Genomic DNA, 25914 nt, shown 5'->3' with positions numbered 1-25914 from the left:
AAATAAAGAGATTAGAAGATGATCCAAAGACATTAGCTAAGGGGTTGATTTGTGCATTTTTTAATATTTTTGTAATGTGTAGTGAAATATACTCCCTCCGTCCCATAATATTTGTTCAGTCCGCAAAACGGAGACGTAAAAATAATACTATTTTTGTGAGAAAAATTGAAAAAAAATTCAACAATTTACTAGATCTCCACGAGTTCTTTTAACTTATGAAAAAATTTTAAATTTTTTCTCGAAAGAAATGCATTATTTTGTAGTTCTCGTTTCGCGGACCGGACAAATATTATGGGACGGAGGGAGTAAATTTTTTCAATATAGTTCAATTACCCAATAAAAAATAATTTAGTTGTCAAATACATTACTTATGGTTTTATTTTATTTTATTTACAAAAAACGAAAGTAAAATGTATAATTTTAAAAATAGTCCCTTTGGTTTACATAAAATCTCAATTTAGTCCCTCTATGAGAGAAAATGACAATTTTGCCCTTCAATTCTGTTTGTTTAATTGACGGCGTCAGGGAGAGGGACGAAATTGAGATGGAATGAAAATTATAGGGTTAAAATTGATACAATTAATATTAGAGGGACGAAAATGAGAATTCGTGCAAATTAGAGGGACCATTTATAAAATTTTCCCAAAATTTTACCGTTCGTTGAAATAATTGCTTTTGGTTCACTTGACCTTGTTGTACCACTTGACCGTTGGGCTGCAGAGAAAAATAAGAAGAAGATCGTTGGGTGGTTGGTGGAAATGGTTGGTAAAAAATGATAAAAATAAAAGAATAAAGGAAAAGATTGAAAATGTATATTTTAATTAATGTTAGGTAAAATAGATAGTATTAGTGTAGTTGTGAAAGAAAAAATTGGGCGCTAAACAAGATTTGTGAACTATTCACAAGGTAATTTACCTAAACACTGGTGTACTTGCTCTAAAGATTCAACAATAAGACTTCCTTCGTCCCAAAATTTTAGTCCATCTTTTCTTTTTAAGATATCCCAAATTAGTTGTACATTTTAACTAATGACGAATATCATCAAATTTAATTTTCTACTACATCATCAAGGGTAACTTTGTAAATCTATAAAATGTGGAATGATTTAGAATGTACAAAAATCGGGAAATATTACAATACACCGCACCTTTTAGGTGTGTATTATATGCACACTTTGAATTGAGAATTTCAAAACCATTATATACAAATTTTCTCATATGTTCGTAACATCAATTAAGGTTATCTTTCTGACTTCCTTCTCTACCGATGCAAATCGGGCAACTTGGGGGATTTGTGCAGTGCCATGCGTATTTTGCACAATTCGGGCCATCGTTCGATCATCCGAAAGTTCAAATCTCATCTTGGCAATAACGGCTCTCGATCGTTTATTGTCGAAATGAGATCTAGATTGTCAAATGGCCGAACGGACGGTCAAGATGGTGCACAACACGTATAAGCTAAATTCTTCTAATATACATTCCAAAATATAACTTCCATTTCCTCTTTTATTTCATGAACCCATCATAACATAATCATTCTGAAATTTTTTTACCAACAATTCTGGCCGAAAATCGATTTCAGGTATCAGCCACAACCTAGCCTTTTTTTTCTCCTACAAGACATGTAAACCGAATAACACTTTATGGCCCTCCGCCAATCTCTCTCTCTCTCTCTCGCTCTGAAACTCTCTTGTTATCCAATAAGCTATTTTCTCTCTCATCTCTCTCTCTTCCCCACACATTATAAATACATCCAGCACATTGCCTTTTACTCTCATCTCATCCCATCCCTAGTTACCCCCGTGTGGTCTCTCTCTCCCCCTCCTCTCCCTTGTACTTCTAGTCCTGGCCGGAACTAATTTCATTTCCCCATCAACCACCTTCCGGTACGGCCTATTCAGGCCACCAGCGATTAGAGACAACGGGTAAGAGTTTCCAAAAGAGGGTTAGACACCACAAAAATAGGAAAAAAAAATATTAAAAAAAATTAGTGAATGTGAAAAGCATGGAGCACGCAATAATCACCACCTCCGCCTCCGGCGACTCAAACGGCCCCCCGGCCCCGATCGGGAAACTTATCCTGGTCGCCTCCATCGCCGCCGGAGTCCAATTCGGATGGGCCCTGCAGTTGTCCCTATTGACACCCTACGTGCAGACCCTGGGCGTCCCACACACCTGGTCCAGCTTCATCTGGCTCTGTGGGCCCCTCTCAGGCCTGCTGGTCCAGCCAATCGTCGGCTACTTCAGCGACCGTTGCACCTCGAAATTCGGTCGCCGCCGTCCCTTCATAGTCTCCGGCGCCCTCCTCGTTGCCGTGGCCGTCTTCCTCATCGGCTGGGCTGCCGACATGGGAAGGAAATTCGGCGACTCGCCTGACAAGAAAACCAAACCACGAGCAGTCGTGATGTTCGTGCTTGGGTTTTGGATTCTGGATGTTGCCAACAACACGTTGCAAGGACCATGCAGGGCCTTCCTGGCCGACTTATCGGCCAACAACCACTCCAAAATCAGCGCCGCGAACGGCTTCTTCTCCTTCTTCATGGCCGTCGGAAACGTGTTGGGATACGCGGCTGGATCTTACCCTAAGCTACACAAAATATTTCCCTTCACGCAAACCGAGGCATGCGACATATACTGCGCCAACCTTAAAACATGCTTCATTTTCTCCATCCTCTTCCTTCTAATCCTTACTACAATCGCTTGCACGATAGTGAAAGAGACCCCGATAACAAAGGAAGAGCTCGAGAAAGGAGGGGAATCTGTACCATTTTTCGGGCAACTTTGCTCGGCGGTGAAAGTCCTTCCTAAGCCAATGTGGCTTCTTTTCCTGGTAACCGCGTTGAACTGGATCGGATGGTTCCCTTTCCTCTTGTACGATACCGACTGGATGGGCCGTGAGATCTACGGTGGCGATCCCAGCGGAAGCGATGTCCAAGTGAAGCTGTACGATCAAGGAGTTAGCGTCGGATCGTTGGGGCTGATGCTGTATGCCGTGATCCTCGGGATTATGTCGCTGGCCATCGAGCCGATGGCGAAATGCCTCGGCCACGTGAAGCGGGTTTGGGGGCTTGGAAACTTGGTTTTGGCTATCTGCTTGGGATTGACGTACGTGGTCACCAAGATGGCGGAGAAGGCCCGCGGTGCAGCCTCTTTGCCGCCACCTTCCGACATCAAGGCAACCGCGGTGGGACTTTTTGCCGCGTTTGGTATCCCCCAGGCGGTTAGTTTTTTTCTCTCCTCTAAATTCTCAGTTTTGGCAGAGCACCACAATATGAATTATGTTTTGGACAATCAGAATAATTTTTGATCCCCTAAATGTGTGTGCAGGTGACTTTTAGCATTCCATTTGCTCTGGCTTCAATATATTCTAGCACTGCCGGAGCCGGCCAAGGTAATGCTCGCTCCAGTTTTGAGCTACAAATTTAACTCTTTGAGAACAAGATTAACTGACTGGCTGTTTGAACTGTGCAGGGCTTTCTTTGGGGCTCCTGAATATTTCAATTTGTATCCCCCAGGTAAGATTGTGGACTACCCAAATGAACGCAATCAAGGCTTTAAATAGCGGCCGATCCCTAACGGGTTTTTTTTGGCCTTGTGATACTCGATAAATCGCAGTACCAGAAAATGATTCAAAAAAGTTAAGGGTCACAGTCGCTTTAAGTACTCTGGCATTAAGATGGTTTTAACAAATTGATCAAGACAGCTGCCATTTTTTAAAATTTGGAATGCAATGTAGCATAGCAAAATACTACAAAAACATAAGCGTGACACTGTATGGTTTACCCTTCTTTCTATTGCCGAAATCGGCACGATCATTGCTAATTTGGCTGTACGATGTGTTGAAACAGATGATCGTCTCGGTGATCGTTGGGCCGTTGGATGCAGCTTTTGGAGGTGGTAATATTCCTGGGTTCCTTTTTGGAGCCATTGCATCTGCAATAAGTGCGGTCTGTGCTTTCATAATTCTCCCATCGTCAGCTTGAAACAATGCATAATAATTTGAAGCTCCCCAGAAGTTGCTAATGTGAATTTGTGTACATATGCCTCATCGGGCACAAAGAATCAAACGACGAATGCCTAACACGATTTCCGAATTTCATGTTGTTGCTTTGGGGACTTCAAGTGGGATGAGTCATTTTTTGAGTTGTACTGTAATAAATAAAGATTGACAATGTAAAATTTTGCTTATATATATTCATGGTGTACTATATATCTTGGCAATGAAATGATTGTTCTTCCAGAATTTTTGCATTGTATTTGCCATTCTAATAAGAAGTGGCGTTATATATAGTAACATAAAACAGTGGGGAAAAAAAGCAACTTAAAACAATTTGATAGGGGATCAGAATCCTCTTGTCCAAACACCAACATTTGGACTGGACGGTCAAGCTTTAGCCGCATAAATGATTAAAATTGTTCACATTTTAGAACTCGTCGAGAACTTCGACCACGCAATCACCTTAATCAGATACCATTTAGTATGAATTTGAGATGCTTTTATCTTGGAGAAAATGGGTTTAATTTGTTCATTCTTGGTTCAATTTTATGATTCATTTTCATATCTCTTTCTTCCCCAAACTTTTGATAATATCAAAAGTTAAATATAGGGAATTGATATTCGCGCTCCAAGAATTACTTCAGGCACTCCAAGCTACAGTGTTTTTCAAAACTACCCTTTTGCAAGTTACTTTACTCTTTAGGCGCTCCCAGAATTACTTCAGGTGCTCCAAGATTTACTTTACTCTTCTCCTCTGCCTCCTCGTTAACGGAAGAAAAAAATATGAAGACGGTAGCCACCCACCAAACCTTAGCTGTTTGTTGCTCCCTGGGTTTTGGGTTTGCTTTGCTATTCTAGCAATGTTTATTTGGAGAATTCTAGCCATGCATGAAGATCTTGTGTCTTGATTTCCATTTGGTTTTGTGGAGTATTTCCATTTGAAGTGCCTCAATAAATGAGGAGATAATTTGGGGGTGGAGTGCCTCTAGTAATTTTTGTATCTTGAAAAGGGTGGTGTTGTAACTTCATTAAATTTTGGAGTGCCTATATCAAAAAGGGAGCTCCAAAATCAGCTCTCTAAATATAAAATATTAGAAGAAAGCTCTCAAGCTTTATTTTCATGCTCAAACATTCTCTCATTAAAATTTTTACATTTAATTCTAAATCATAAATAATGAGTATAAATAAGGTAACAAGACTTTACCCAAAGCTATAATAACTTTAAACATAATAGAATTTTCTTTCTTTCTGCCGTGCGTAGAACGCTTGTTTTCCATTCTAATCATAAGTGGTTAATGTAACTTAAAATTTGGGGGGACAAAAGAACAACTTAAAATAATTTGATAGGGGTTCAGGATCCTCTAGTCCAACATTTGGATTGGACTAGACGGTCTAGCTTCAGCCATTTTGGGCCACTTTGCGAGTCCACGTAAATAATCAAAATCGTTCACATTTTAGAGCTCATCAAGAACTTTGACCACGCCAAAAAATCACGTTAATCGGATACTGTTTAATGTGAATTTGAGATGCATTCATCTTGGGGGAAATGGGTTTAATTGATTCATTCTTGGTTCAATTTTACGGTGTCTAAAGCATGGACGAACCACACCATCCCCGATTTGCGTCTATAGAGAAGGAAATCGGAAAGAGAACCTTGATGTTACGAACATATGAGCAAATTTTTTATATAATGGTTATGAAATTCTCTACAATTTAAGTAGACAACCAAAGCACTGCGAGTGCAAGATCCATAAAGAATCGGGCAATGTTTGAGCCCTGGTTTGAAGTCGGATTGAGCACTTCAACACTTAAATCAGCCATGCAGGACAACATGAGTTCAAAATTTTGCAACTAGTCCAGATCGTGCAACTTCAACCCAATTAAGTACTCGTATTTGAGATGACCAAAGTCATTCATGAATAAATGCCTCTCAAGAAACTGTTTGTGATGTTGAATGGCTGAAGGACCATTTCCAGTTCCAATTATATAATCAACATATACTAGAACAAATGCCGAAGATTGTCCTCTAACGCAGGTATACAAAGAATAATCATCATGTGATTGAGGAAAACCATCTTGACGAACAAGAACTTGGCAAATCGTTGGCGAGATGCCGACTTCAATCCATATAAGGAATTTTTTTTTTTGCATGACTTGCACACTCAAGTCTCCCCCGATCGAGCAAACCCTGGTGGAAGAGTCATGTATATATACTTTTTCATCCAAATCACCATGGAGAAATACATTGTTGACATCAAGTTGTTGAATGAACCAATTTTTAACAACAGCATGTCAGTAATAGATAAAAGAGCCCGAACTGTGATAAGTTTGGCTACAAGTGCAAAGTGATTGTGATTGTCGACCCCTTGAACTTGTGTGAATTCCTTTGCAGCATATATAGCAAAGCTCTATAACGATCAATGTTACCATCATATCGATTTTGATTTTGTAAAGCCACTTGCACCCAATAGGCTTTTGTTGGAGGGTAAATGAAAAAGAGTCCATGTGTGATTCTTTTCCAAAGCTGCTATTTCTGCAACCATTGCCTTACGCCAGTGTGGAGTTTTACTGCTTGAGAAAATGACTTGGGCTCTTCTACGGAGGAAATTAATGGCTGAAAGAAAGGCTCGATGTGCAACTGAGAAGTTACTATATGTGATATCAAGAGGGTAAAGACTACTTATCCGTTTAACAATGGTAGTGTAGCATTAGCAACAGCTGAGAAAAATTGCAATCGTGAAGGTAAGATGGCTTCCGTCGTTGGAATGAAGGGTAAGTGGTGGACCCATGGAATCACCCATATAACATGGAGTATTGGTAGGTTCAGTTAATGGTTCCTCAAGTCGTTGGCTGCGTTGAAGGTCGTCTTGTTTGTTACTAACTTTGTTGTGGCGGAACAATGGGGGATTTTGTTGAATAGATGCATTGTCAAAGTGTGGATGATCCTCAATAGTTGAAGGGATAGCTAGTGACGGGGTTGCATTTGAAGAATATCTCAAAAAGGGGAAATGGTTTCATGAAATGCAACATCCCTTGACATATAAATGGTTTTGGTTTGGATATCATGCATAGATCCGGTGACCCGTTTGTGCATATGGATACCCAACTATGAGAATACACTTCCCCCAAAAGGAGATTGGTGTCGGTGTTTGCATTTTACAACACCATTTTGTTGTGGGGTAGACACACAACTGCGTTGATGAACTACACCATTTTTGGAAGGAAAAAAAAGTTGTTGCATTTCATTGGATAATAATTCTACCCCATGGTCTAATCTGATCTGTTGAATTTTCGGGAAAAAAAAAAAGTCATCACCGTCACCAAAAAATATATGTTTGATTTGATAGTGATGTTGAGTTTTCACCGTAGCAAAAAAGGATTTCAAGTGGTATTTTGTGTCAGACTTGTAACACAAGATATATCCAAGTGCAACGTGAGAAATCATCCACAATAGTAAGGAAAAATCAAGCACCACTCAAAAGGTTGGGAAAAACTACCCGAAATGTCAACATGCATGGATTAATTGAAAAGGTTTACAGTTTACTAGATGAAATGGAACTGTTGGGAAAACTTAGTCTCAGTTGCTTTGCTCGTGGGTAAATGTCCCGCTCATAGTTATTTGAATAAGAAACAGATGAAAAAATCTTAGCTATTTATAATACTCTATGACGAGAAGGGTGTCCAAGCCGCCAATGCTAAATGTCAATGGTGGGAGTGACAGTAACAGGGAGTATAGAAGGTGCTTGAAGATAGTAGAGATTGCCATGTACTCTACCATTTCAATCGTGTTCTTCGTGAATAGGTCCTGAAACTATCATCAAGAAAAGTAACTGAGTACTGATGGAGCTTTGTAATGACAGACGGATAACTAATTGGATTTAAAAGATGGAAAGATGAAACACATGATCAAGTTGTAAGGTTGGAGAAAAGCTTTGCAGTTCCACTGAGTTCCACTGTGAGTAATCTGTGCATTGGAACCATCAAGTAATTTAACGAAGGACAGATTGGTGCAAGGGCTATAAGATGAGAAAAGTGACAACACGTGGTTACTAGCGCCTGTGTCAATGATTCAAGCGGAAAATAATGGGGTGGAAACGGTGATACTGGCTAAGTTGGCATTCAAAATTGATGCTACCTGACGAAAGCATGGCCAAAACATTGTTGTATTAGTCGTCCTGAGTAGTCCTGAGTAATCAACGGAGCGGCCACCATTGCCCTATCGTTGGATTGAGGAGCTCTAGAAGAAGAGCAACTTGACACCATTGCCCTGTCGTTGGATTGAGGAGCTCTAGAAGAAGAGCAACTTGAAAGTCTTCAGTTGTTTGAAGAACTCCTTGGTTTATCTGTGGGATAACCGTGCAGCCTATAACATGCATCTCTTTTGATGAGTTGGGTTTGGGTTGGAGTAAGCTAAATTCTTCAAATATGTAACAAAACATTCCAAAATATAGCTTCCATTTTATTTTATTTCATGAACCCATCATAACCAAATCATTCTGAAATTTTTTTACCTGCTATTCTGGCCGAAAATCAATTTCAGGTCTCAGCCACAACCTAGCCTTTTATTTCTCCTCACAAGACATGTTAGCCGAATAACACTTTATGGCCCTCCACCAATCTCTCTCTCTCTCTCTCTCTCTCTCTCTCTCTCTCTCTCTCTCTCTCTCTCTCTCTCTCTCTCTCTCTCTCTCTCTTACAACTGTCTTCTTGTTACCCAATAAGCTCTTTTCCTCTACCAGGAAGAATTAAAATCTCTCCCTCTCTTCCCATGTCCAAAAACTGTGTTCTTGTTACCCAATATCTTTGTACCCAGCATTGAACCAAAAAACAGAATAAAAAGGAGTAGAGAGAATAGTAATCCTCAATCATGGTGTATCAATCTGAGTACTACTTTGAATCCGAGCCATATGAATACGATTATGATGGATACCAAAAACAAAGCCCCGTAAGAAAAATACTCATTATTGCCTCCATCGCAGCCGGAGTACAATACGGATGGGCACTCCAGCTTTCCCTACTAACACCCTATGTACAACTCCTTGGCGTCCCCCACAAATGGGCCGCCTTCATATGGCTCTGCGGGCCTGTTTCCGGCCTCCTCGTCCAACCCACAGTCGGTTACTATAGCGACCGGTGCACCTCTCGCTATGGCCGCCGCCGCCCCTTTATAGTTGCCGGTGCCTCCCTTATCACCGTTGCCGTCATTCTCATAGGCTTCGCTGCAGACGTCGGTCATTATCTCCTCGGTGACACCCTCGACGAAGAAACCAAACCAGCTGCCGTCACGATTTTTGTTTTAGGGTTCTGGTTGCTCGACATAGGGAACAATACGTTGCAAGGTCCTTGTAGGGCACTTCTGGCCGACCTCTCTGGTGGTGACGAGGCGATGACGCGGTTCGCAAACGCTCTCTTCGCCTTCTTCATGGCCATTGGAAACATCCTCGGTTACGCGGCAGGTTCTCTCTCCGAGTTCTACCGTATCCTACCCTTCACAAAAACCGAGGCGTGCGATATCTATTGTGCCAACCTCAAGGTATGCTTTCTCGTATCTATCCTGATCTTGACATTCGTAACCACAGTCGCCGTCACGTCGGTCTCGGAGGAACCCATTGCGGCTCCTACAAGGGAAGGAAAGGTTGCAATTATCATGGAGCATGGAGAGGAGGTGTCAACAGGTTTCTTCAAGCAGCTGAGTTTTGCGTTGCTCAGCTTGTCGAAACCAATGTGGATTTTGCTTTTCCTGACGAGTTTGAATTGGATGGGGTGGTTTCCGTTCCTGTTATACGACACGGATTGGATGGGGAAGGAGGTGTATGGAGGTAACGTCGAGGGGAATGTGGAGGAGAGAGAGTTATACAATCAGGGCGTTTGCGCAGGGTCGCTCGGGCTACTGTGGTACGCGCTAATTCTTTTGTTAATCGGCAAAAAGAAAGCAACATTTCACCATAAAATGTTACAGAGGAAATTTTGGAACAATCCAAAATTTAAATTAAAAAAAAAAAAAAAAACATTCTAGTTATGGACATAACTACCAAAAGCACAGGAAAAACTGTCAACAGCACAAGATGCAACCAAATATAGCAAAAACACAAATACCTCAACTCCTAGTAGTAGTACAAAAGTAAAACTAACCACCTGATGCACTAGAACCCCACCGTCCCCCCCCCGCCCCTTAACAGAATTGGTTTTCGTCGCTAACCTTTCAGTTCAACAATTTTATCAGGTATGTGCTGACACTGGGAATCACATCGTTGGCAATTGAGCCGCTGGTGCGGATATTGGGTGGCGTCAAGCAGGTGTGGGGGATTGGCAACCTTTTGTTGGCAGTTTGTATGGGATTGACGGTGGTGATTACCCAGATGGCTGAGACTGCCAGAAGTACTGCTGCCGCGACTAGTAGTGGTGGGGAGCTTAAGCAACCGCCCTTGAAAGTGAAGATGGCTTCTTACTTGCTTTTCTTCTTGTTGGGTATCCCACAAGCAGTGAGTTACTCAAGTTTCTTTGGCATAACATTACAAATTCAAATATATAAATAGTAAACTACACGTAGAGACACCGGACCTAAATTGTGACAAAAACAATCTTACAAGGATTCGTTGACTCGATCCTTGTGAGCAGGGACAGTTACACAATTTCAGTTCAGCTGTAACAAACACGCAGAGAGTTCCTATGATACAAACCCTATATAACTATTATTTAGTTGAAAATTAGGGCTAGGTTTATTCTGTAATCTTAGGACTATGGTATCTACTTTACTAATTTAAGTTAGTTTTCAAATATTTTAGCTCCGTTCGATTGACCTGGTGCAAACATTACAAAATAAAAACCAGACGACAGGTAAAAAAAAAAAAAAAAAATTAGCGCATTTTATTGAACCCAGTGAACCCCTCAAGGCCTCTACCCTTGGTACAGCTGCCCTTTCTAGTAAGTGATATTTGCACTCTGCTGCATTCATTGTGGACGCACCAAAATCTGAATATTATCCAGAGTATAAATTTTTCTCTGGTTCCAATATGAGCGATCGATGCAATCATATATATATATAAGTCTTTACTTGTTTATGTACATATATGAGTAGTTATAGATAAAGGCAAATGATCAATATCTATAATTAATATTTCGATAACTCAAGTGTCCGGACAAGCTTGCGCACTCCTCAACTAATCTTGGAGGCCCAATCCACCGCCCACTTGCGAGGAGCCCAATTAAAGCCAGAGCAATTGCTCAACATGGACGAGCCTCAAAGGAGTTAATACTTAATAGCGTCCGGGAGGTTTCAAACCTGAGACCTTAGAATCAGCAAACCCTAAGTCACGGACCTTGGCCACCAGGCCACCTTGACGTATTTATTCTGTAATTGGATTCAAGCAGGAAATCAATAGCTAATAGTCAAATAAAAGATAAGGGATAAAAAAACTGGGTGATGTGTAGATTTTATAAGAGGTACCGCATGAAAAGGTGTACATTGATACGAGGAGGTGACAAATATATGTAAAATGTTCTAACTTGTTACCTCTGGAAAACTACATGAAACTTTGAATTACTAAAATTAGAGATGAATTCATTGCCTCATCGACGAGTGCTGAAATGCTATCACATTCATTTGTGCAGGTGACTTATAGCCTTCCATTTGCTCTAACTTCCATAATATCCAACACAGTTGGTTCAGGTCAAGGTAAAGCTTATGTGAACTCTGAACCAAATATTTGTCTGCTACTAACTAGGTTCTCCTTCTAATACACCTTGGATGATTGAAATTTGTAGGGCTTTCTTTGGGAGTTCTAAATCTTTCAATCGTGATACCACAGGTAAGATTCCGAAGTTCTGTTACACAAATAACAGCAACGTTGGAGTAGTTAATATAATCTGTGTGTGCCTAAATTGTGGGTTGAGACCTTTAAAGTGAAGAATCGAAATGAAAGTACTGTAATACCAAAAATGACACTGCAACAGTGGAAGATTCTATGAAAAGCTACATAAAAGAAGTGCAGAAAGTATATCCAAAATGAGAAGGAAATGAAAGGTTTGAAATTAAAGAGATACTATACAATTGTAGATATTGTATGGTTAAATGAATGACCTGAATCCAGTTCAATTACAACATTATGCAAAAGAAAAGTACGTACAACCACAGGTTTGTACAAATTACCCTTCTAATTAGTATGCCATGCACGAGCAGTTGTGATTGGGAGATGCGGTCAACATAAGAAGCACAGACACTAACACAACACGACACAATATCAGAGTACTAATAGAATCTTATGACACTGTTTTGTCCAATTTACATTGTCGAGTATGAAATGGGTGGTTGCTTAATATGCATAAGGGAGCTTTCCACCTAATAGTACAAGTTTTTGGTCAGATCTAAAGTTCTTAGTGTTTTGCAGCTACAAATTAAGGTCCTTAAGTAGGCATTGCAGCTACCTTCAAAATAATCACACCAATAACAATAGCCTGAAGGCCCTCAACTAATACGGTTAATTGGCTATGAAAACAGATGGTGGTGGCTATGGTTAGTGGACCACTGGATGCGCTATTCGGAGGAAGAAACTTACCAGCCTTTGTAATGGGTGGCATTGCAGCGGCGGCAAGTGGCATATTATCATTCGCCTGGCTCCCAACTTAATTCAACAAAAACTGTGAATGCCTGAAATTTTGAAAGCTGTATATATAGCTTCTTCACTGTGTACAAACCTATACATAATTAACATCTTGAAAATGGAGAAAGTTCTAATTGATACAATGGTGATGCTAACTCATTTGATTGAACAACATGACCCCTGTTCTCGAATTGATTTCAGAAGAGAATTGGCACTCTTCTTATATTTCGAGAAATTACTTATGTAGCTGAAGCAATGCGTTCAACCATTTCCCATTTCAACAAGACAAAATCCAAAGGAACAGATTTTTAACAGACTGAATAGGAGAGTCCTTGCCATCTAGGAACTTTTCTATCCTAATATGTATAAATACGTTCCGGGGAACAACCTGGAGAAAAAATAAATAAATATGCTTCGGCCTATTGCCTATGTACCTTAAGGAACAATTTCAACCAGCTTAACAAAACAAAACCAACAGAAACAAGACTTTCAACAACCATAAAACAGATCATTCAACCCATCTAGGAACTTCCATCCGGACCATCTTCATCTTTATGCAATTTAAGTCTTTACCCTCCTGGAACTTTTAGGTAGAAAAGTAACAACCATTCAACACTAGAAGGTATCTAGAAGGAGCTTTGTGAGCATGTGGGCAGGACAAGTTGCTTTGTGAGCATTGGTATCGACTGTTCCTAGTGATCTCTAAAGGTTGCAAGTCCTAGATTACACTGTACATTCCACAAGCATCTAGCTCTACATAATCACACCAGGCATAGCACAAGGAAGATTCATCAAATTGAAGCTTGGAGACGAGATCATGGTTGTTTATCAGCCAGAAACACCCAGAAGATTGTTTTTTGATTTTGAGGGTTGGTCTTGCCAAGCGAGTGGAGCCACAGAACAAAATAGTTCCGAGTGGAACAAGCTACTTAGAGAGATTGGGACTACGGAAATGCTCATGGTGCATCAATTATGAAACATCTCGTGTCTTTATATTTTGTAGTTGTACTTGATTCTTGACCTTGTACTGTAGTACAGTATGCATAGTACTTCGTATTGTAACTTCTCAGATAGGAGGGTATTTGCCATTACAAATCCCTGTCTCCTATGCTTGTGATTGTTTTGGATGGTCTCTTAACTATTAGGCTGCATAAGTTTTTTCTTATCGAGATCATTAGTATCCAGCAACAAACTGATCAATCAGTTTTCCTTGTAATAGTTTTTTCTATCCTTAAACAAACTTACCAGTTACCACAAACATAAATAGCTGCCAACCAACAAAATGTTGAGTGTTGTTAAAGCATCCACCTCAAATCCAATTAGCAATGAAAAGAGAGGCTGTCCAGGCTCATATACTAATTTTCAAGGTGATAATTAACCGATGTGGGACAATTTCCAACACTCCCCCCCACGTACGACCCCCGACTCGCACGTGGAGAGGTCAACAAAGGATCCAGAACACATGGATCACAACAAAACAAAGTGCAACTATGGCACAAACAAAAGGGAAAAGCCTCCAAAAATCTAGCTCTGATAGCATGTTAAAGCATCCATCTCAAAACCAATTGGCAATGAAAAGAGAGGCCGTTGAGGCTCATATACTAGTTTTCAAGGTGATAATTAATCGATGTGGGACAATTTGCAACACTACACAAGAACTCAACTTTCCAAACAGGTACAACTCTTAGGAATGCTTTTGGCATAGTAGGACTTCATTTGGTTTCTCCAAGTTTTACCTCAGTTATAATTGGAAGATAAAGAAATGAATTGTTCGTCAAAGTTATTTTTTTTATATTAGCATACCATCGATTAAACTTTTCCCTGAAATGAAGTCCCAGTCGGTCGTCCACCAGCATCACTCATAACATGAAAAAGAACGAATCAGAATGAATTCGGTAATCAAGCTTGATTTCTTTCTTCCGCAATGATTCAATTCCAGCACAGACTTTACGAAGACTATTTCAAACCAACAAGAAGAGTATCTGAAAAATGTCAATGAATATGTGGGGTTGTATCTTATGTGTATCACTCAGTTGTTTGATAGTCGGAGTCGCTCACGATTTCGAGGCGGTGGTGGCCGGAACACAAGCAAGTACGGGGGACTTATATATCGAACAAAGATCACAACAAGAAATGGAAAAGACAATAAATGGGACATGGGAACAAATGTCACAAAGAAACCGAAACGACTCCACACTGGACATACCTCAGTCCGAAACGAAAGGAGAAACTCTCCGCATCTAATTTACCACACACAATAAATAAATAAATACATAAATAAAATCTAAGTATCTCTGTGCCTGATGACCCCTAAAGATCCCCTTCCTAAAGGAAATAGTGGCATTCCCTTAGGCCATCCACAGCGGTATAATCAAAAAAGAATAATCAAAAGTTGACACATCAGCTTTTAATTATTCACTTAAGAGGTTGCTAAACTTAACAATGTTAAGCTTCACTGTGGTCACTTCCAGTCCATAATCAAAATATGAGGTCCACTACAATTTCATTCTTCCCCTCTGTTTTCCGTTATTCACTTTCCTCAATTTACGTTTTTTATGAGTTAAAATATATCGATTCCTTCTCTTAATTTTGAAAAAAAAATCGGTGACTTCCTTCCCTCTTATTATGATTTTTTCCTTCTTCTTTTTTCGGGGGTGGGTAGTAGAAACAGGAAAGAAGAGTGAAACACCTTAATCCGGCGACGATGGATTGAATTGTAGATGATCGAAAGATATGAGTTTCACTTTTGGAGGAAAAGAAAGAGAAATAATTTGTTGGCGAAGTGAAAAAGATATAGAGTAGCGAAAAAGCTTGGCTACATAAAATTTTTATTCTTCAATTTTATTTTCTTAACCAGAAAAGAAAGAGTGGGCGAAGAAGGGAAGAAGAAAATACTAGTTGAAACACGTATGTATATAAATTTTGGAACTAGTTAACTTATGTGGCGTAGGATTCACAAATTTTAATTATTGAAAAAGATTGTTAGTTTTGGTTATCCAAAGCCCAAAATTTGATTATTTCTAAAAATGTTGCTAAGTTTGATTATACCATTGTGAGTAATCTTTTGCACCATCATTGTTAACTTTAAAAACAATTGGCATACCACCGTGGACGATCTTACTCATATCATACTCAAGATTCTCTATTCATTCTAGTCCTTGAACTAAAACACTGTATGCAGAGTCTACAAACTCCTGGGTCCAACTGCCTCAAATTCCAATCTTGAAAACAATTGAACTTAATGCCAAAACTAGATATTTCTACACTGCATAAATATAAAGGGCAAGAAGGTGTCATGTATTCTTTTCGCAAACATAACCTTCCGTTTAATCCATTGGGGCAGAAGTCACTTTCTGCATGCACAACAGTACATATAGATGTAGAGAGGCGGGGGGGAGAGAGAGGAGAGAGAGAGGAGAGGTGTGCTGCGTGTGCACCGTCCAAAGTGGTGGCAGTCCGGAGAGCGGCGAGTGAGTCGTCGGGAACCGCCATTTGTCTACCCATGTGGTCGCCCACAACCGATTTAAGCTCTTCCATTCAGCTCTCTCTCTCTCTCTCTCCTGCGAACTTTTCAGTGTCGCTGAATCGTGGGAGAATATTGCGCGTCTGTAGCACACTCTACTTGAAGTCGAGTCATGGATCGGGAGGGAAAATTGAATTCCGTTTTGAGGAAGTAAAATCATGGTAAAAAGAGACATGCTAGATAGAAAGAAATTTTACTCGGAAATGATCCCCGAATATACTATTTATGACCGGTCATAAATACATCGGTCGACCGGTTATAAGTAGTGTACTCCGAGTCATTTTCGGTAATATTTCTTTTTACATAGCAATTTTGTAGTAAAAAAAAATTTCTCCAACACTTTCCTCAAAATCTCCTTCTCGATTAGTTTTTGGGAAATGAATTTAACACCCTCCTTTTATTTATTGGCACTTTATTTTTTTTGTCTTTATTCATTTGAAATTATCAACTTACCTTTCATATAGAAAAACTCAAAAGGTAAGAGCAGTTTAGTAATTTTACATGAGTAAAAGACAAAAAGTGAATGTCAATGGATAGGGGACCAAGGGGGTGTGAAAATCATTTTCTTATCTTATGTTCTTTTTCTTTCAGTTTTTCCTCTAAGTTTCAAGTTTTAAAATAGGCTATAAATTTACGCACCTTCCTTTAATTAGTCCTTATTATTTTCTTTTTCTTTCATTTTTTCTCTACGTTCCAATTATTATTTGATAAATTTATTTTTTCTGTGATTTGTGCACAAGCTTTACCAATTGCATAATCTATCACCCAATCCAGTTTGGACCTGTGTTAGTAACAATAATATATTAGAATCGTTTATTTTATAGAGCTTGTCAAGTAAAATAAATATGTAAAACGTAATTTTATCAAACATCAATTATTGCATAAACAAAATAGATTTGTCTCAAAGAAAAATAGCAGAACAAAATATGATTTAATACTTTTATTCTCCATTCTGTCTTGCACAAATCACTCTATCGAATGATGAGAATGAGCTTGAATGCCAACTCTAGGAAGATAACAGTCCTTTTCATTCAGTAATTAGACTGGAATCCAAAGTTAAGGAGTGTTTTAGCTAAATAATTGAGCCATATCATTTTTTTGGTTATTATTCAATTTTTTTTGCATTTGATTTGCATCGATTTTGTGTGCATTATTTTTGGATTGTGTTGATAAGAGAAATCTAAAAAGTAAAAAACTATGATCCAATTTTTTTAAAAAAAAAATCACTAAAGGCAAAGATAATTCAAAACAGGCAAACATTTGGGTTATTTTTGTCCTTACTCAAAAAACTTTAAGTTTGGTTCGCAATTCTTTATTTTTTGGATTCCTCTCGTAATACGAATCAATAATCTATAAATTTATAAACACATAACTGATAAATGTCCAAATAAAATGTATAAGGACAACAATAACTTGACTCAATTGTTTAGCCAAAATACGGCTTATTTACCTTTTTGGTCCCCAAAGTATTAGCGAGTGGCCAATTTCGTCTTCAATGTAAATATTTGTCCCCAATGTTTAAAATATGTGTCAATTTGATCCCCACCCCTAACGCCGTCCCTCTTGTCCGTTAAAATGGAGGGCATCACTGGTATTTCACCCCTAAACACTACAACAATCTAGAAAAAAAAAAAAAGGAATTAAAAATATCAAACAAAAACAAATGCATCAGTCCGGCGAGCTCCATTCTGGACAAAAACAAACACCGTCCTCCTTGTTGATTCCGCTCCCTCCTCGGCTCCATCTCTATTGATTCCACTCCATTCCGGCAAGCTCCCGCCGGATACACTACTGGGTGTACCCGGTCTCGGGCCTAACGGCGAAGTGGTCCCTTGTAGAGTGGTGGTGATTTTATAGGTGATGTGGCTCGTGACTGTGGCGATCTTTCGATCTGCTAGTGGCTGCAGTTGGACTGGTGGCTCCGGCGCAGTGGGTGGTTGTCGAGCTGAGGAGGTTTGTGTTGCTACTGTTAAAACCCTTCCATTTCTTGTGTTTCTTGTTCATTCTCGATTCCACCGCGGCGGGTGTTTTGCTGTCTGCTATTCGGTTTGGGTGGGGGTTCCCTTGGGGTCGTCGTTTTTTACGAAGGTGACCATTTTGGTCACCACTGTGGAGGGCTAACTTGAGGGTTTTAAGGGGTTGATGCTAGGGGTTGATTTTGGACTATTTTGGGAGCTGGTCAGTGTGAAGTGCTTCTCGATTGGCGCCGTCGTAAGGAGTAATAGAGGGGGTGGAGATAGGGTGCACCCCCGGTGGTAGGTGATGGATTTGGAGGTGATGGTAAGAGAATGACAATGGGCAAAGCAGTGGAGGAGAGCACTTGGGAGGAAAATAGGAGTAATGTTTTCGTTTTCGTTTTTTTTAATTTTGTTGTAATGTTTAGGAGTGAAATACCAGTTATACCCTCCATCTCAACAGACAAGAGGGACGGCTTTACAGGTGGGGGACCAAAAAGATAAATAAGCCTTCAAAATACTCATAAATTAAGTGAAATTAAGTGAATATAGATTTAGAAAGTTTAAGGACTCAAGGAGTAAATACAAAATATCGAATTTAGCCCAGAGAACTATACTAAATAAAAAATTGGTGGGAGGTCCACTATAGCATATTTGTAATCAACTAAGTCCACTTTTAAATTTCATAACTCCTCTAGTCCACTAATATAGTTATATAACCTAATAACTCCAATTTACTTAAAAAGAAATATTTTTCAAAATCAAAAAACCCTCCTATATAACATATAGAGAGAGAAACCCTAGATCACAAAACAGATCTGAGCCTCTCCTCTCTCTCTCCTCCCCTCCCCTGGTAAATCTTCCACCTCCAAATTCACTCATCAAGAGGCTCATCAAGACTCGTCATATCAAGGTATTTTCTTCGGTGGGATATTTTTGTCATTAGGATTACTAGTAGACTTAATGGGTTATGAAACTTAAAAGTGGATTAGATGGGTTTGAAAACTGCTCTACAGGTGGTCGGACAAATAAGCCAAAGTAGCTTATTTTTTGTCCTTATTTAAATTTTTTTCGTATCACTTGGCTTATTGTCATTTTTTTTTAAAAATTATTGCATCCTCACGACAAGAAGAATCTAAAAAGTAAAAAATTTTGACTGAAATCCAATTTTTTTTGAATAAAGACGAAAATAAATCAATAAGCCAATTTTTTCGTCTTTATTCAAAAAAATTGGATTTCGGTTAAAATTTTTTACTTTTTAGATTCCTCTTGTCATTGGGATGCAATAATCCCCAAAAAATTGATGATAAGCCAAGTAAGACGAAAAAAATTTAAATAAGAACAAAAAATAAGCCACTATAACTTATTTATCCAAACGATAACACACTTTAAAAAAACAATTCGCAAGAATAATTTTTTTAAAATTCAAACAATCTTGAACACTTTTGAGCATGATTGAGCAGCCGTAAATTTTATTTACTAGTTGTTCTGTAAACAAGTTTTTCTCGTGCTATAAATATGCCAAAATCAAATCAAATCAAATTTGACACCGGTAAGGTGGTTGTGAGTCGGTTGTGACCTCCGGCTGCTTTCGATGCAATCGAGAAAACACCCCCATTGATCTCCTCACTCCCTTTGACTCTCTCTCCTAAATCCCCCCAACTTCCCTCCAAATTCTCTCTCTAGAGAACCCCAACAATGGCTCGCCTCCTCAACACCACCACATTCTTCCCCTCCACCCCCTCCCTCCGCCGCCATCCCCTCCCGAGAAGGAGAACTCTAGTAATCCAAGCCAAGATCCGAGAGATATTCATGCCCGCCCTCAGCTCAACCATGACCGAGGGCAAGATCGTCTCCTGGATCAAGTCCGAGGGCGACAAGCTCAGCAAGGGCGAGTCCGTGGTCGTCGTCGAGTCCGACAAGGCCGACATGGACGTCGAGACCTTCTACGACGGCTACCTCGCCGCCATCATGGTCGAGGAGGGCGCCGTCGCCGCCGTCGGCTCCGCCATCGCCCTCCTCGCCGAGACCGAGGCCGAAATCGACGCAGCCCGTTCCAAAGCGACATCCACCAATTCTCCTTCACCTCCTCCTCCCGCTCCTGCCCCCGCTCCTGCTCTCGCTCCGGTTTCAAATTCCCCGCCGCCGCAGGCGACTCTTTCGACCGCTCCGGCGGTGCCGGTGGCGTCTGCGGTGCACCCGGCGTCGGAAGGGGGGAGGAGGGTGGTGGCGTCACCGTACGCGAAGAAGCTGGCTAAGGAGATGGGCGTGGAGTTGAGTGGGGTGGTGGGGAGTGGGCCCATGGGGAGGGTTGTTGCTAAGGATGTCGAGGCCGCGGCGGCAATCGGTGGCGTGAGCCCGGGGAAGAAGGCGGCGGCGGTAGGTACTGGGATTGAGTTGGGTTCGGTGGTGCCCTTTACGACAATGCAGAGTGCGGTGAGTAGGAACATGGTGGAGAGTCTTTCGGTGCCGACTTTTAGAGTTGGGTATACCATCAGTACTGATGCACTCGATGCTCTTTACAAGAAGGTACTAACATTTTCTCCCCAAATTAGGCATTTTGTTGATAAATCGGGTGTCTTTTCCGCAATATTATTGGACTACACATTAATCATTAATGGCAATACTCAAGTTGTTTATGCTAAATGGTTTTTTATTTGATTCTTTGTTTGATGTGTGTGAGGAGAATGACCTGCCTAGAAAACACGGGCTTTAGTCCATTTAATCAATTTAGATTAGTGGACACGCCCCCTCAGTGTGTTCGGGCCTGCTTAAGCAGCTCGATTAATCACGGAGGCCAATCACCGTCCACTAGTCGGGGTCAAATTATAGCGATATGGACTGACAGGCTGACCCACAATAGTTTATACCAAGTTTTGTACTTGAGTCTCCTGTAAAAAGAAAAAAATCGTCCCTTTTGATAGGGTTTCGTTGACATTGTGGTTTATTTTTACCTCTAAATAGCTTTATTCCATTTATTGCCAATTGGTTTTGAGATAGATGCTTCAGTAAAGTTGTTTGTGCCTTTAACCACACAATTGGATTTGTTGTGAATCTATGTTCTGGATTGTTGGGTTGTAAAGTTAGTCATACATCGGTATTATTGACTCTGAACCTGGTTTAGAACCTGGTATATAAGCGTGGATAGCCTTTCCGACTCATTGGCAACATGGCATGGTTTTGATTTTTTGCTTTAACACGTTTACATTTGATTTGGCTTGGGGAAATGAGTTTGAGTCACAAGGAAATGGATATCAAATTCTAACAAGGCAAATAATCTAAGGACCAAAATCTAACTCTAGCTTTCTAGCATTTGTGAGGTCATCTAGGTGAATACTTTTTCGTTATTCAACCAGTATGTTCTAATTAGTTGGGTTCAGCTCCATTTTCGTCGTTCTGCTCTATTAAAGAAAACATGTGTTTTTGATAGTATCATGTGTTTTTATTGAGTCACTTGAGTAAGGAATTTGCATTGGTGTTATTTAGATTAAATCGAAGGGAGTGACAATGACAGCATTGCTAGCAAAGGCGACTGCTCTTGCATTGGTTAAACACCCTGTTGTGAACTCTAGTTGTAGAGATGGTAAGAGCTTTACATACAATAGCAGTATCAACATTGCCATTGCAGTGGCCATTGATGGTGGGCTGATTACGCCAGTGCTTCAGGATGCTGACAAGGTGACGCTAATTTTAGCTTGTTGCTATTATCTTAGTTGCCACTGCAGTATCTGTATGTATGCCATTATACTTAGAAAGGGCTTGTCCAAATCTTGTTTTAGGTTGACATATATTCATTGTCAAGAAAATGGAAGGAGTTGGTTGATAAGGCCCGGGCCAAGCAGCTGCAACCTAATGAATACAATTCAGGTATCAGGATTGATTCACGTTAATGCTTCCTAGGTAAACTTATTTCCGTGTGGAATAGTTAGTGATTGCTTAAGCATTATGTCCTGTGGTCTTGCTATTTTCATAATTCACTTGGTATTTGTTTCTCTGATGGTTGATATTCATTGGCGGTTTTTTAATTTGTGTTGATTTGGGAGCTGATGGTTCAAACTAAAGTAAGCTACACTTACCAAAAGTGAACTACAAGTATACCATGAGTTCTCTGTCACACTCTCCATTTAAATATACGAGTCCACCTACATATGGTATAGATACAGTAATTTCTCAAAGGTTCGTCAATCAACATATTACTTTTTCATTATTTGGATATTGTTGTCTATAAGATGGATTCTTTAATCAGAGAAGCTCCTCGAAATGCCATCATCGTGTGCATAACAAGGTATGTTGCTATGACATATGAGACCCATTCAAATAGCATTTGAGCAGAAGCATTTGGTTCGAACATTATTATGAGATTATTTTAAATCCAAGTCATGAATTTCTCTAGTCACTGTATTTGGTTAAAATACCACCATCATGTGCATACCGTAAAGGTATGCTGCTATGACATATGAGACCCATTCAAATAGCATTTGAGCAGAAGCATTTGGTTCGAACATTATTATGAGATTATTTTAAATCCAAGTCATGAATTTCTCTAGTCACTGTATTTGGTTAAAATACCATCATCGTGTGCATAACGTAAAGGAATGCCGCTATGACATATGAGACCCATTCAAATAGCATTTGAGCAGAAGCATTTGGTTCGAACATTATTATGACATTACGCATAGCAACTTGGCTGGTGTTCATATCAGTATATCAATACTCAGCGTATTTCAAGGGGAGTTAAACTGTTATGGGCTTCCAGTCGATTCTAATATATATCCTGCAGCCCTATTTTCATTTTTAATTTTCTGCTGGCTCACAGCTTGACGATGTTCCACCCTGCTGCTAGTCTTATATATTAATCAGTAAGTATTGGCATATATGCTGAAGTCACGCGGCTGCTATTTGGAGCTCTTTTTTTTTGTGCAACTTTTCTCACTAGAGGAAAGCTGGTGGTAGAGTTTTGTGGGTGTTCTGCAAAGAAAGTTAATTATCACTGAATCCGTCTGGTATACCTGGAGCTTCGTTATTAGGGATTTGGAGTAGTTTTCTTTTAAGTACATTCTATTTGATTGGCTTTCTTGTACATCAGAGAAAAAATTGATTTGCTTTCTTGGCTAAGATTGATTTTTGCTGCTTGTAGCTGATGCTACCTCCCTTGTTGCTTTTTTCTTTTTCTTTTTTTTTTTCTTTTTTTTTTCTGCTTTTTCATATGCCTTGAATATATTTGTAACAGTTCAGGATTGCGTATCTTATCCATTACTCTCCTTTCCCCCCAAAGAAATAATTTGGATACACATTTGCACTTGAAGCAGCATTAGCTGCCACCTGCCATCATGCCACTGCTGGTGAAGACAGTCAACTGAATGAGTATGGAAATTTGTTGAGTACTTAATTGTAAGCAATTGATAGGATGGTCTATGATTTATCTTCTTGAATGTGAGTATTTTCTTATAGTGATGCTCATTTCCAGAAGCCTCGAATGCTAAGTACGAAGGATGACTTCAGAATGCTTTTCTTCCCCTTTTGCTCTATCATGGGCCACATATTAGCTCATTGGAAATTATTTTGTAGTGCTATGCCCCGTAAAGTTATAATAAATGTACTTGTTATCTGTTGCTCGGGTGTATAGCGTCTTTTTGGTAATTTAAGCACAGATTTCTTGTCGCTGCAGTTAACTCTGTAATTTGTAGCTGCATTTGAATGACTTTAACATTATGCCATGATATCCTCTACAAGAACTAATAGTGATCGCCCCAATAAACCTGAATGGAAATTAACTGCCGCATATGTTTCATTAAGGTCGTTTTGGTGTTGCAGGTACTTTCACTCTCTCTAACCTTGGAATGTTTGGTGTGGATCGCTTTGATGCCATCTTGCCGCCAGGAACTGTAAGTAAAAGAATTGAAATTAGGATATTATGGTCTCTGCTATGTTGTTTTCCTGAAGCATTTACTGGAATTTAAACATTTTTGCCATATTATATGACAGGGTGCAATCATGGCTGTTGGAGGATCTAGCCCCGCTGTTGTTGCCACCAAAGATGGTCGGATTGGCATGAAGACGCAGATGCAGGTAGATATTTCTTTTGATTAAATCCTCTTTGTGTTTTCCAAAATGTCTGTTCAGTTACCATTATTTTCCATTTGGAAAAAGCTTGGGAATGATTACCTACTGAATCTAACACCGGGAAATGCAATTTCCGCAGGTAAATGTTACGGCAGACCATCGCGTTATATATGGTGCTGATCTGGCTGCATTCTTGCAAACCCTATCTAAGATAATCGAGGATCCAAAAGATCTTACACTATAGTTTCTTCGTACGGTCTGAGATCACTTCCTTGTGGTGTGTTCCTCTGCTTCTAGTCTCTTTGATTAGCATCATGGGCTTTGGCGAGTTAGATCGTGGAAAATTTAAGACTTAAATCACTATCTGCTCAAATCAAGGTTCTGAGGGACAACAGGAGCAGATTTTTGAAGAGCAGCTGTATTTGTATGTTTCCCATTTCATAAATGTTTCGTTGAGTTTGAATTTAGAAGGTAGTTAATAATTGTCATAAACCCAGATCAGTCATGATTCCTCGCAGATTTAGTGTCACTCATTTGTTAGAGGATTGATCAGTTCGTGGAGATTTTCAATAACGAAGTTCCTTTCAAGTGGAATCCACTTAACAAATACTATGATAATTGAATGGTAAGGTTTGATGTTTGTGACATTACCAGCAAAAATTTGAGCTGCATAATGAAGATTACATAACCCCAGACAATGAAGGTTTGAACTTCACAAAATGCCGACTATCATGCAGTATAGATACAAGTTGGGGTTAACAATCATGGGACTAAACTTCTGCATCTCATTTTTGCTGTTCAAAAAAAAAAAATCTGCATCTCAATTTACCCACCTCTTCATCTCATAGAAATATGAGTTGAATTGACACAGAAATGAACCTAGACCTCAAAGCTGTGTCAGCCGTTGATTTCCAACCATCTAACTGATGTATTGTTCAGCACTTTTAGGATTTATCCTCTGTTCACGAAAAAAAATTGCTCGAATATTAGAAGTCATATTACAGTACATAAGACTCCCATTTATATGGTTTAGAAAAATAATAGGAATGCAGCCTACAATTTTGTGGAGTGGCTAGTTCTTGAACTAGTATAGTGGCTCATGTTTGGCCATGAAGGTTTGAAGAAAGTAATTCTTGATGATAGAACCGTTAACGTGTAAGTTATCACGGTATCATATGGGATCGATTGGGGAATTTAAGGTGTAGCTTTAAGTGAAAGAATTCGTGATCTATTTGTGTGAAAACAGCAAACCCGCGAGCAAACGCAAAGGAACCAGTGCCTCCAACAACATCAAGTTTTCCTCTCTCCTTGTGCGCAAAATTCTTGGCTTCAACACTAAGGCTCCCCGAATACTCTCGTGTATGAAAACTGAGATAAATAAGATTGAATGCCGAATGCGCAAAGTGCTGGACAGGGATTATGAAGCCCTGAGCTTTTCCAATAACCGGAGAAGTGTTTTCCGGCCCCTGCGTGAGTTTCCGGTGGAAAAGCAAAGCTCCATCGCTCGATTGTGCCACCCGCTTTGTACCGGAGCTGGGTACTTGTGATTGTTGGATATACAGAGAGAGAGCCAACCAAGGATCATTGGGGTTCTCTGCATGGGGTACTGGGGAGAATAAGGTTAAGAGGGCAACTGTTAGTATGGCTATAGAGACTGCAGTGCAGAATATGATGTTTGGAAGCATATTTTGGATACAGTGAGTGCTTCGTTGGAGACTTGCTCCTCATAGGGTTACCTCAAATATGGGAGGTTTTTGTAGAAGCTTTGGCTACCAAA

The 25914-nt window shown here is 39.8% G+C and overlaps 4 protein-coding genes and 1 long non-coding RNA gene across 6 annotated transcripts; 3 read left to right on the top strand and 2 right to left on the bottom strand.

Moving 5' to 3' along the window:
* Nucleotides 1-1764: 1764 nt before the first annotated feature.
* Nucleotides 1765-4242, top strand: LOC131307449 (putative sucrose transport protein SUC6). The gene is made up of 4 exons (XM_058333943.1): nt 1765-3219; nt 3327-3390; nt 3471-3514; nt 3848-4242. Exons 1-4 carry the CDS (start codon nt 2005-2007, stop codon nt 3980-3982), a joined length of 1458 nt encoding a protein of 485 aa, XP_058189926.1. The 5' UTR covers nt 1765-2004; the 3' UTR covers nt 3983-4242.
* A 3298-nt stretch (nt 4243-7540) lies between these two features.
* LOC131307447 (uncharacterized) lies at nt 7541-16156 on the bottom strand. Of its 2 annotated transcripts, none has more exons than XR_009194134.1 (3): nt 16034-16156; nt 12552-12633; nt 7541-7801 (listed from the first exon to the last, which is right to left on the bottom strand). It is a non-coding gene; the product is annotated as an uncharacterized LOC131307447 (long non-coding RNA). The 2 variants fall into 2 exon arrangements; XR_009194135.1 differs by lacking the exon at nt 16034-16156 and adding an exon at nt 14400-14809.
* On the top strand, nt 8713-13748 carry LOC131307446 (sucrose transport protein SUC8-like). Its single transcript, XM_058333942.1, has 5 exons — nt 8713-9891; nt 10220-10478; nt 11608-11671; nt 11761-11804; nt 12494-13748. Exons 1-5 carry the CDS (start codon nt 8864-8866, stop codon nt 12620-12622), a joined length of 1524 nt encoding a protein of 507 aa, XP_058189925.1. The 5' UTR covers nt 8713-8863; the 3' UTR covers nt 12623-13748.
* A 3468-nt stretch (nt 16157-19624) lies between the features above and the next one.
* LOC131307444 (dihydrolipoyllysine-residue acetyltransferase component 5 of pyruvate dehydrogenase complex, chloroplastic) lies at nt 19625-24744 on the top strand. The gene is made up of 6 exons (XM_058333940.1): nt 19625-20603; nt 21561-21752; nt 21854-21941; nt 23889-23959; nt 24060-24143; nt 24277-24744. The coding sequence occupies exons 1-6, from the start codon at nt 19773-19775 to the stop codon at nt 24379-24381; spliced, it is 1371 nt and encodes a 456-aa protein (XP_058189923.1). The 5' UTR covers nt 19625-19772; the 3' UTR covers nt 24382-24744.
* Nucleotides 24745-25271: 527 nt separating this feature from the next.
* Nucleotides 25272-25914, bottom strand: LOC131307445 (dirigent protein 11). Its single transcript, XM_058333941.1, has one exon. It carries the CDS (start codon nt 25820-25822, stop codon nt 25301-25303), a length of 522 nt encoding a protein of 173 aa, XP_058189924.1. The 5' UTR covers nt 25823-25914; the 3' UTR covers nt 25272-25300.

Source organism: Rhododendron vialii, chromosome 11a, assembly GCF_030253575.1.
Source record: "Rhododendron vialii isolate Sample 1 chromosome 11a, ASM3025357v1".
Taxonomy (NCBI): Eukaryota; Viridiplantae; Streptophyta; class Magnoliopsida; order Ericales; family Ericaceae; genus Rhododendron; species Rhododendron vialii.
The sequence above is the reverse complement of the archived record's forward strand: the minus strand, read 5'-3'. Positions and strand labels throughout refer to the sequence as shown.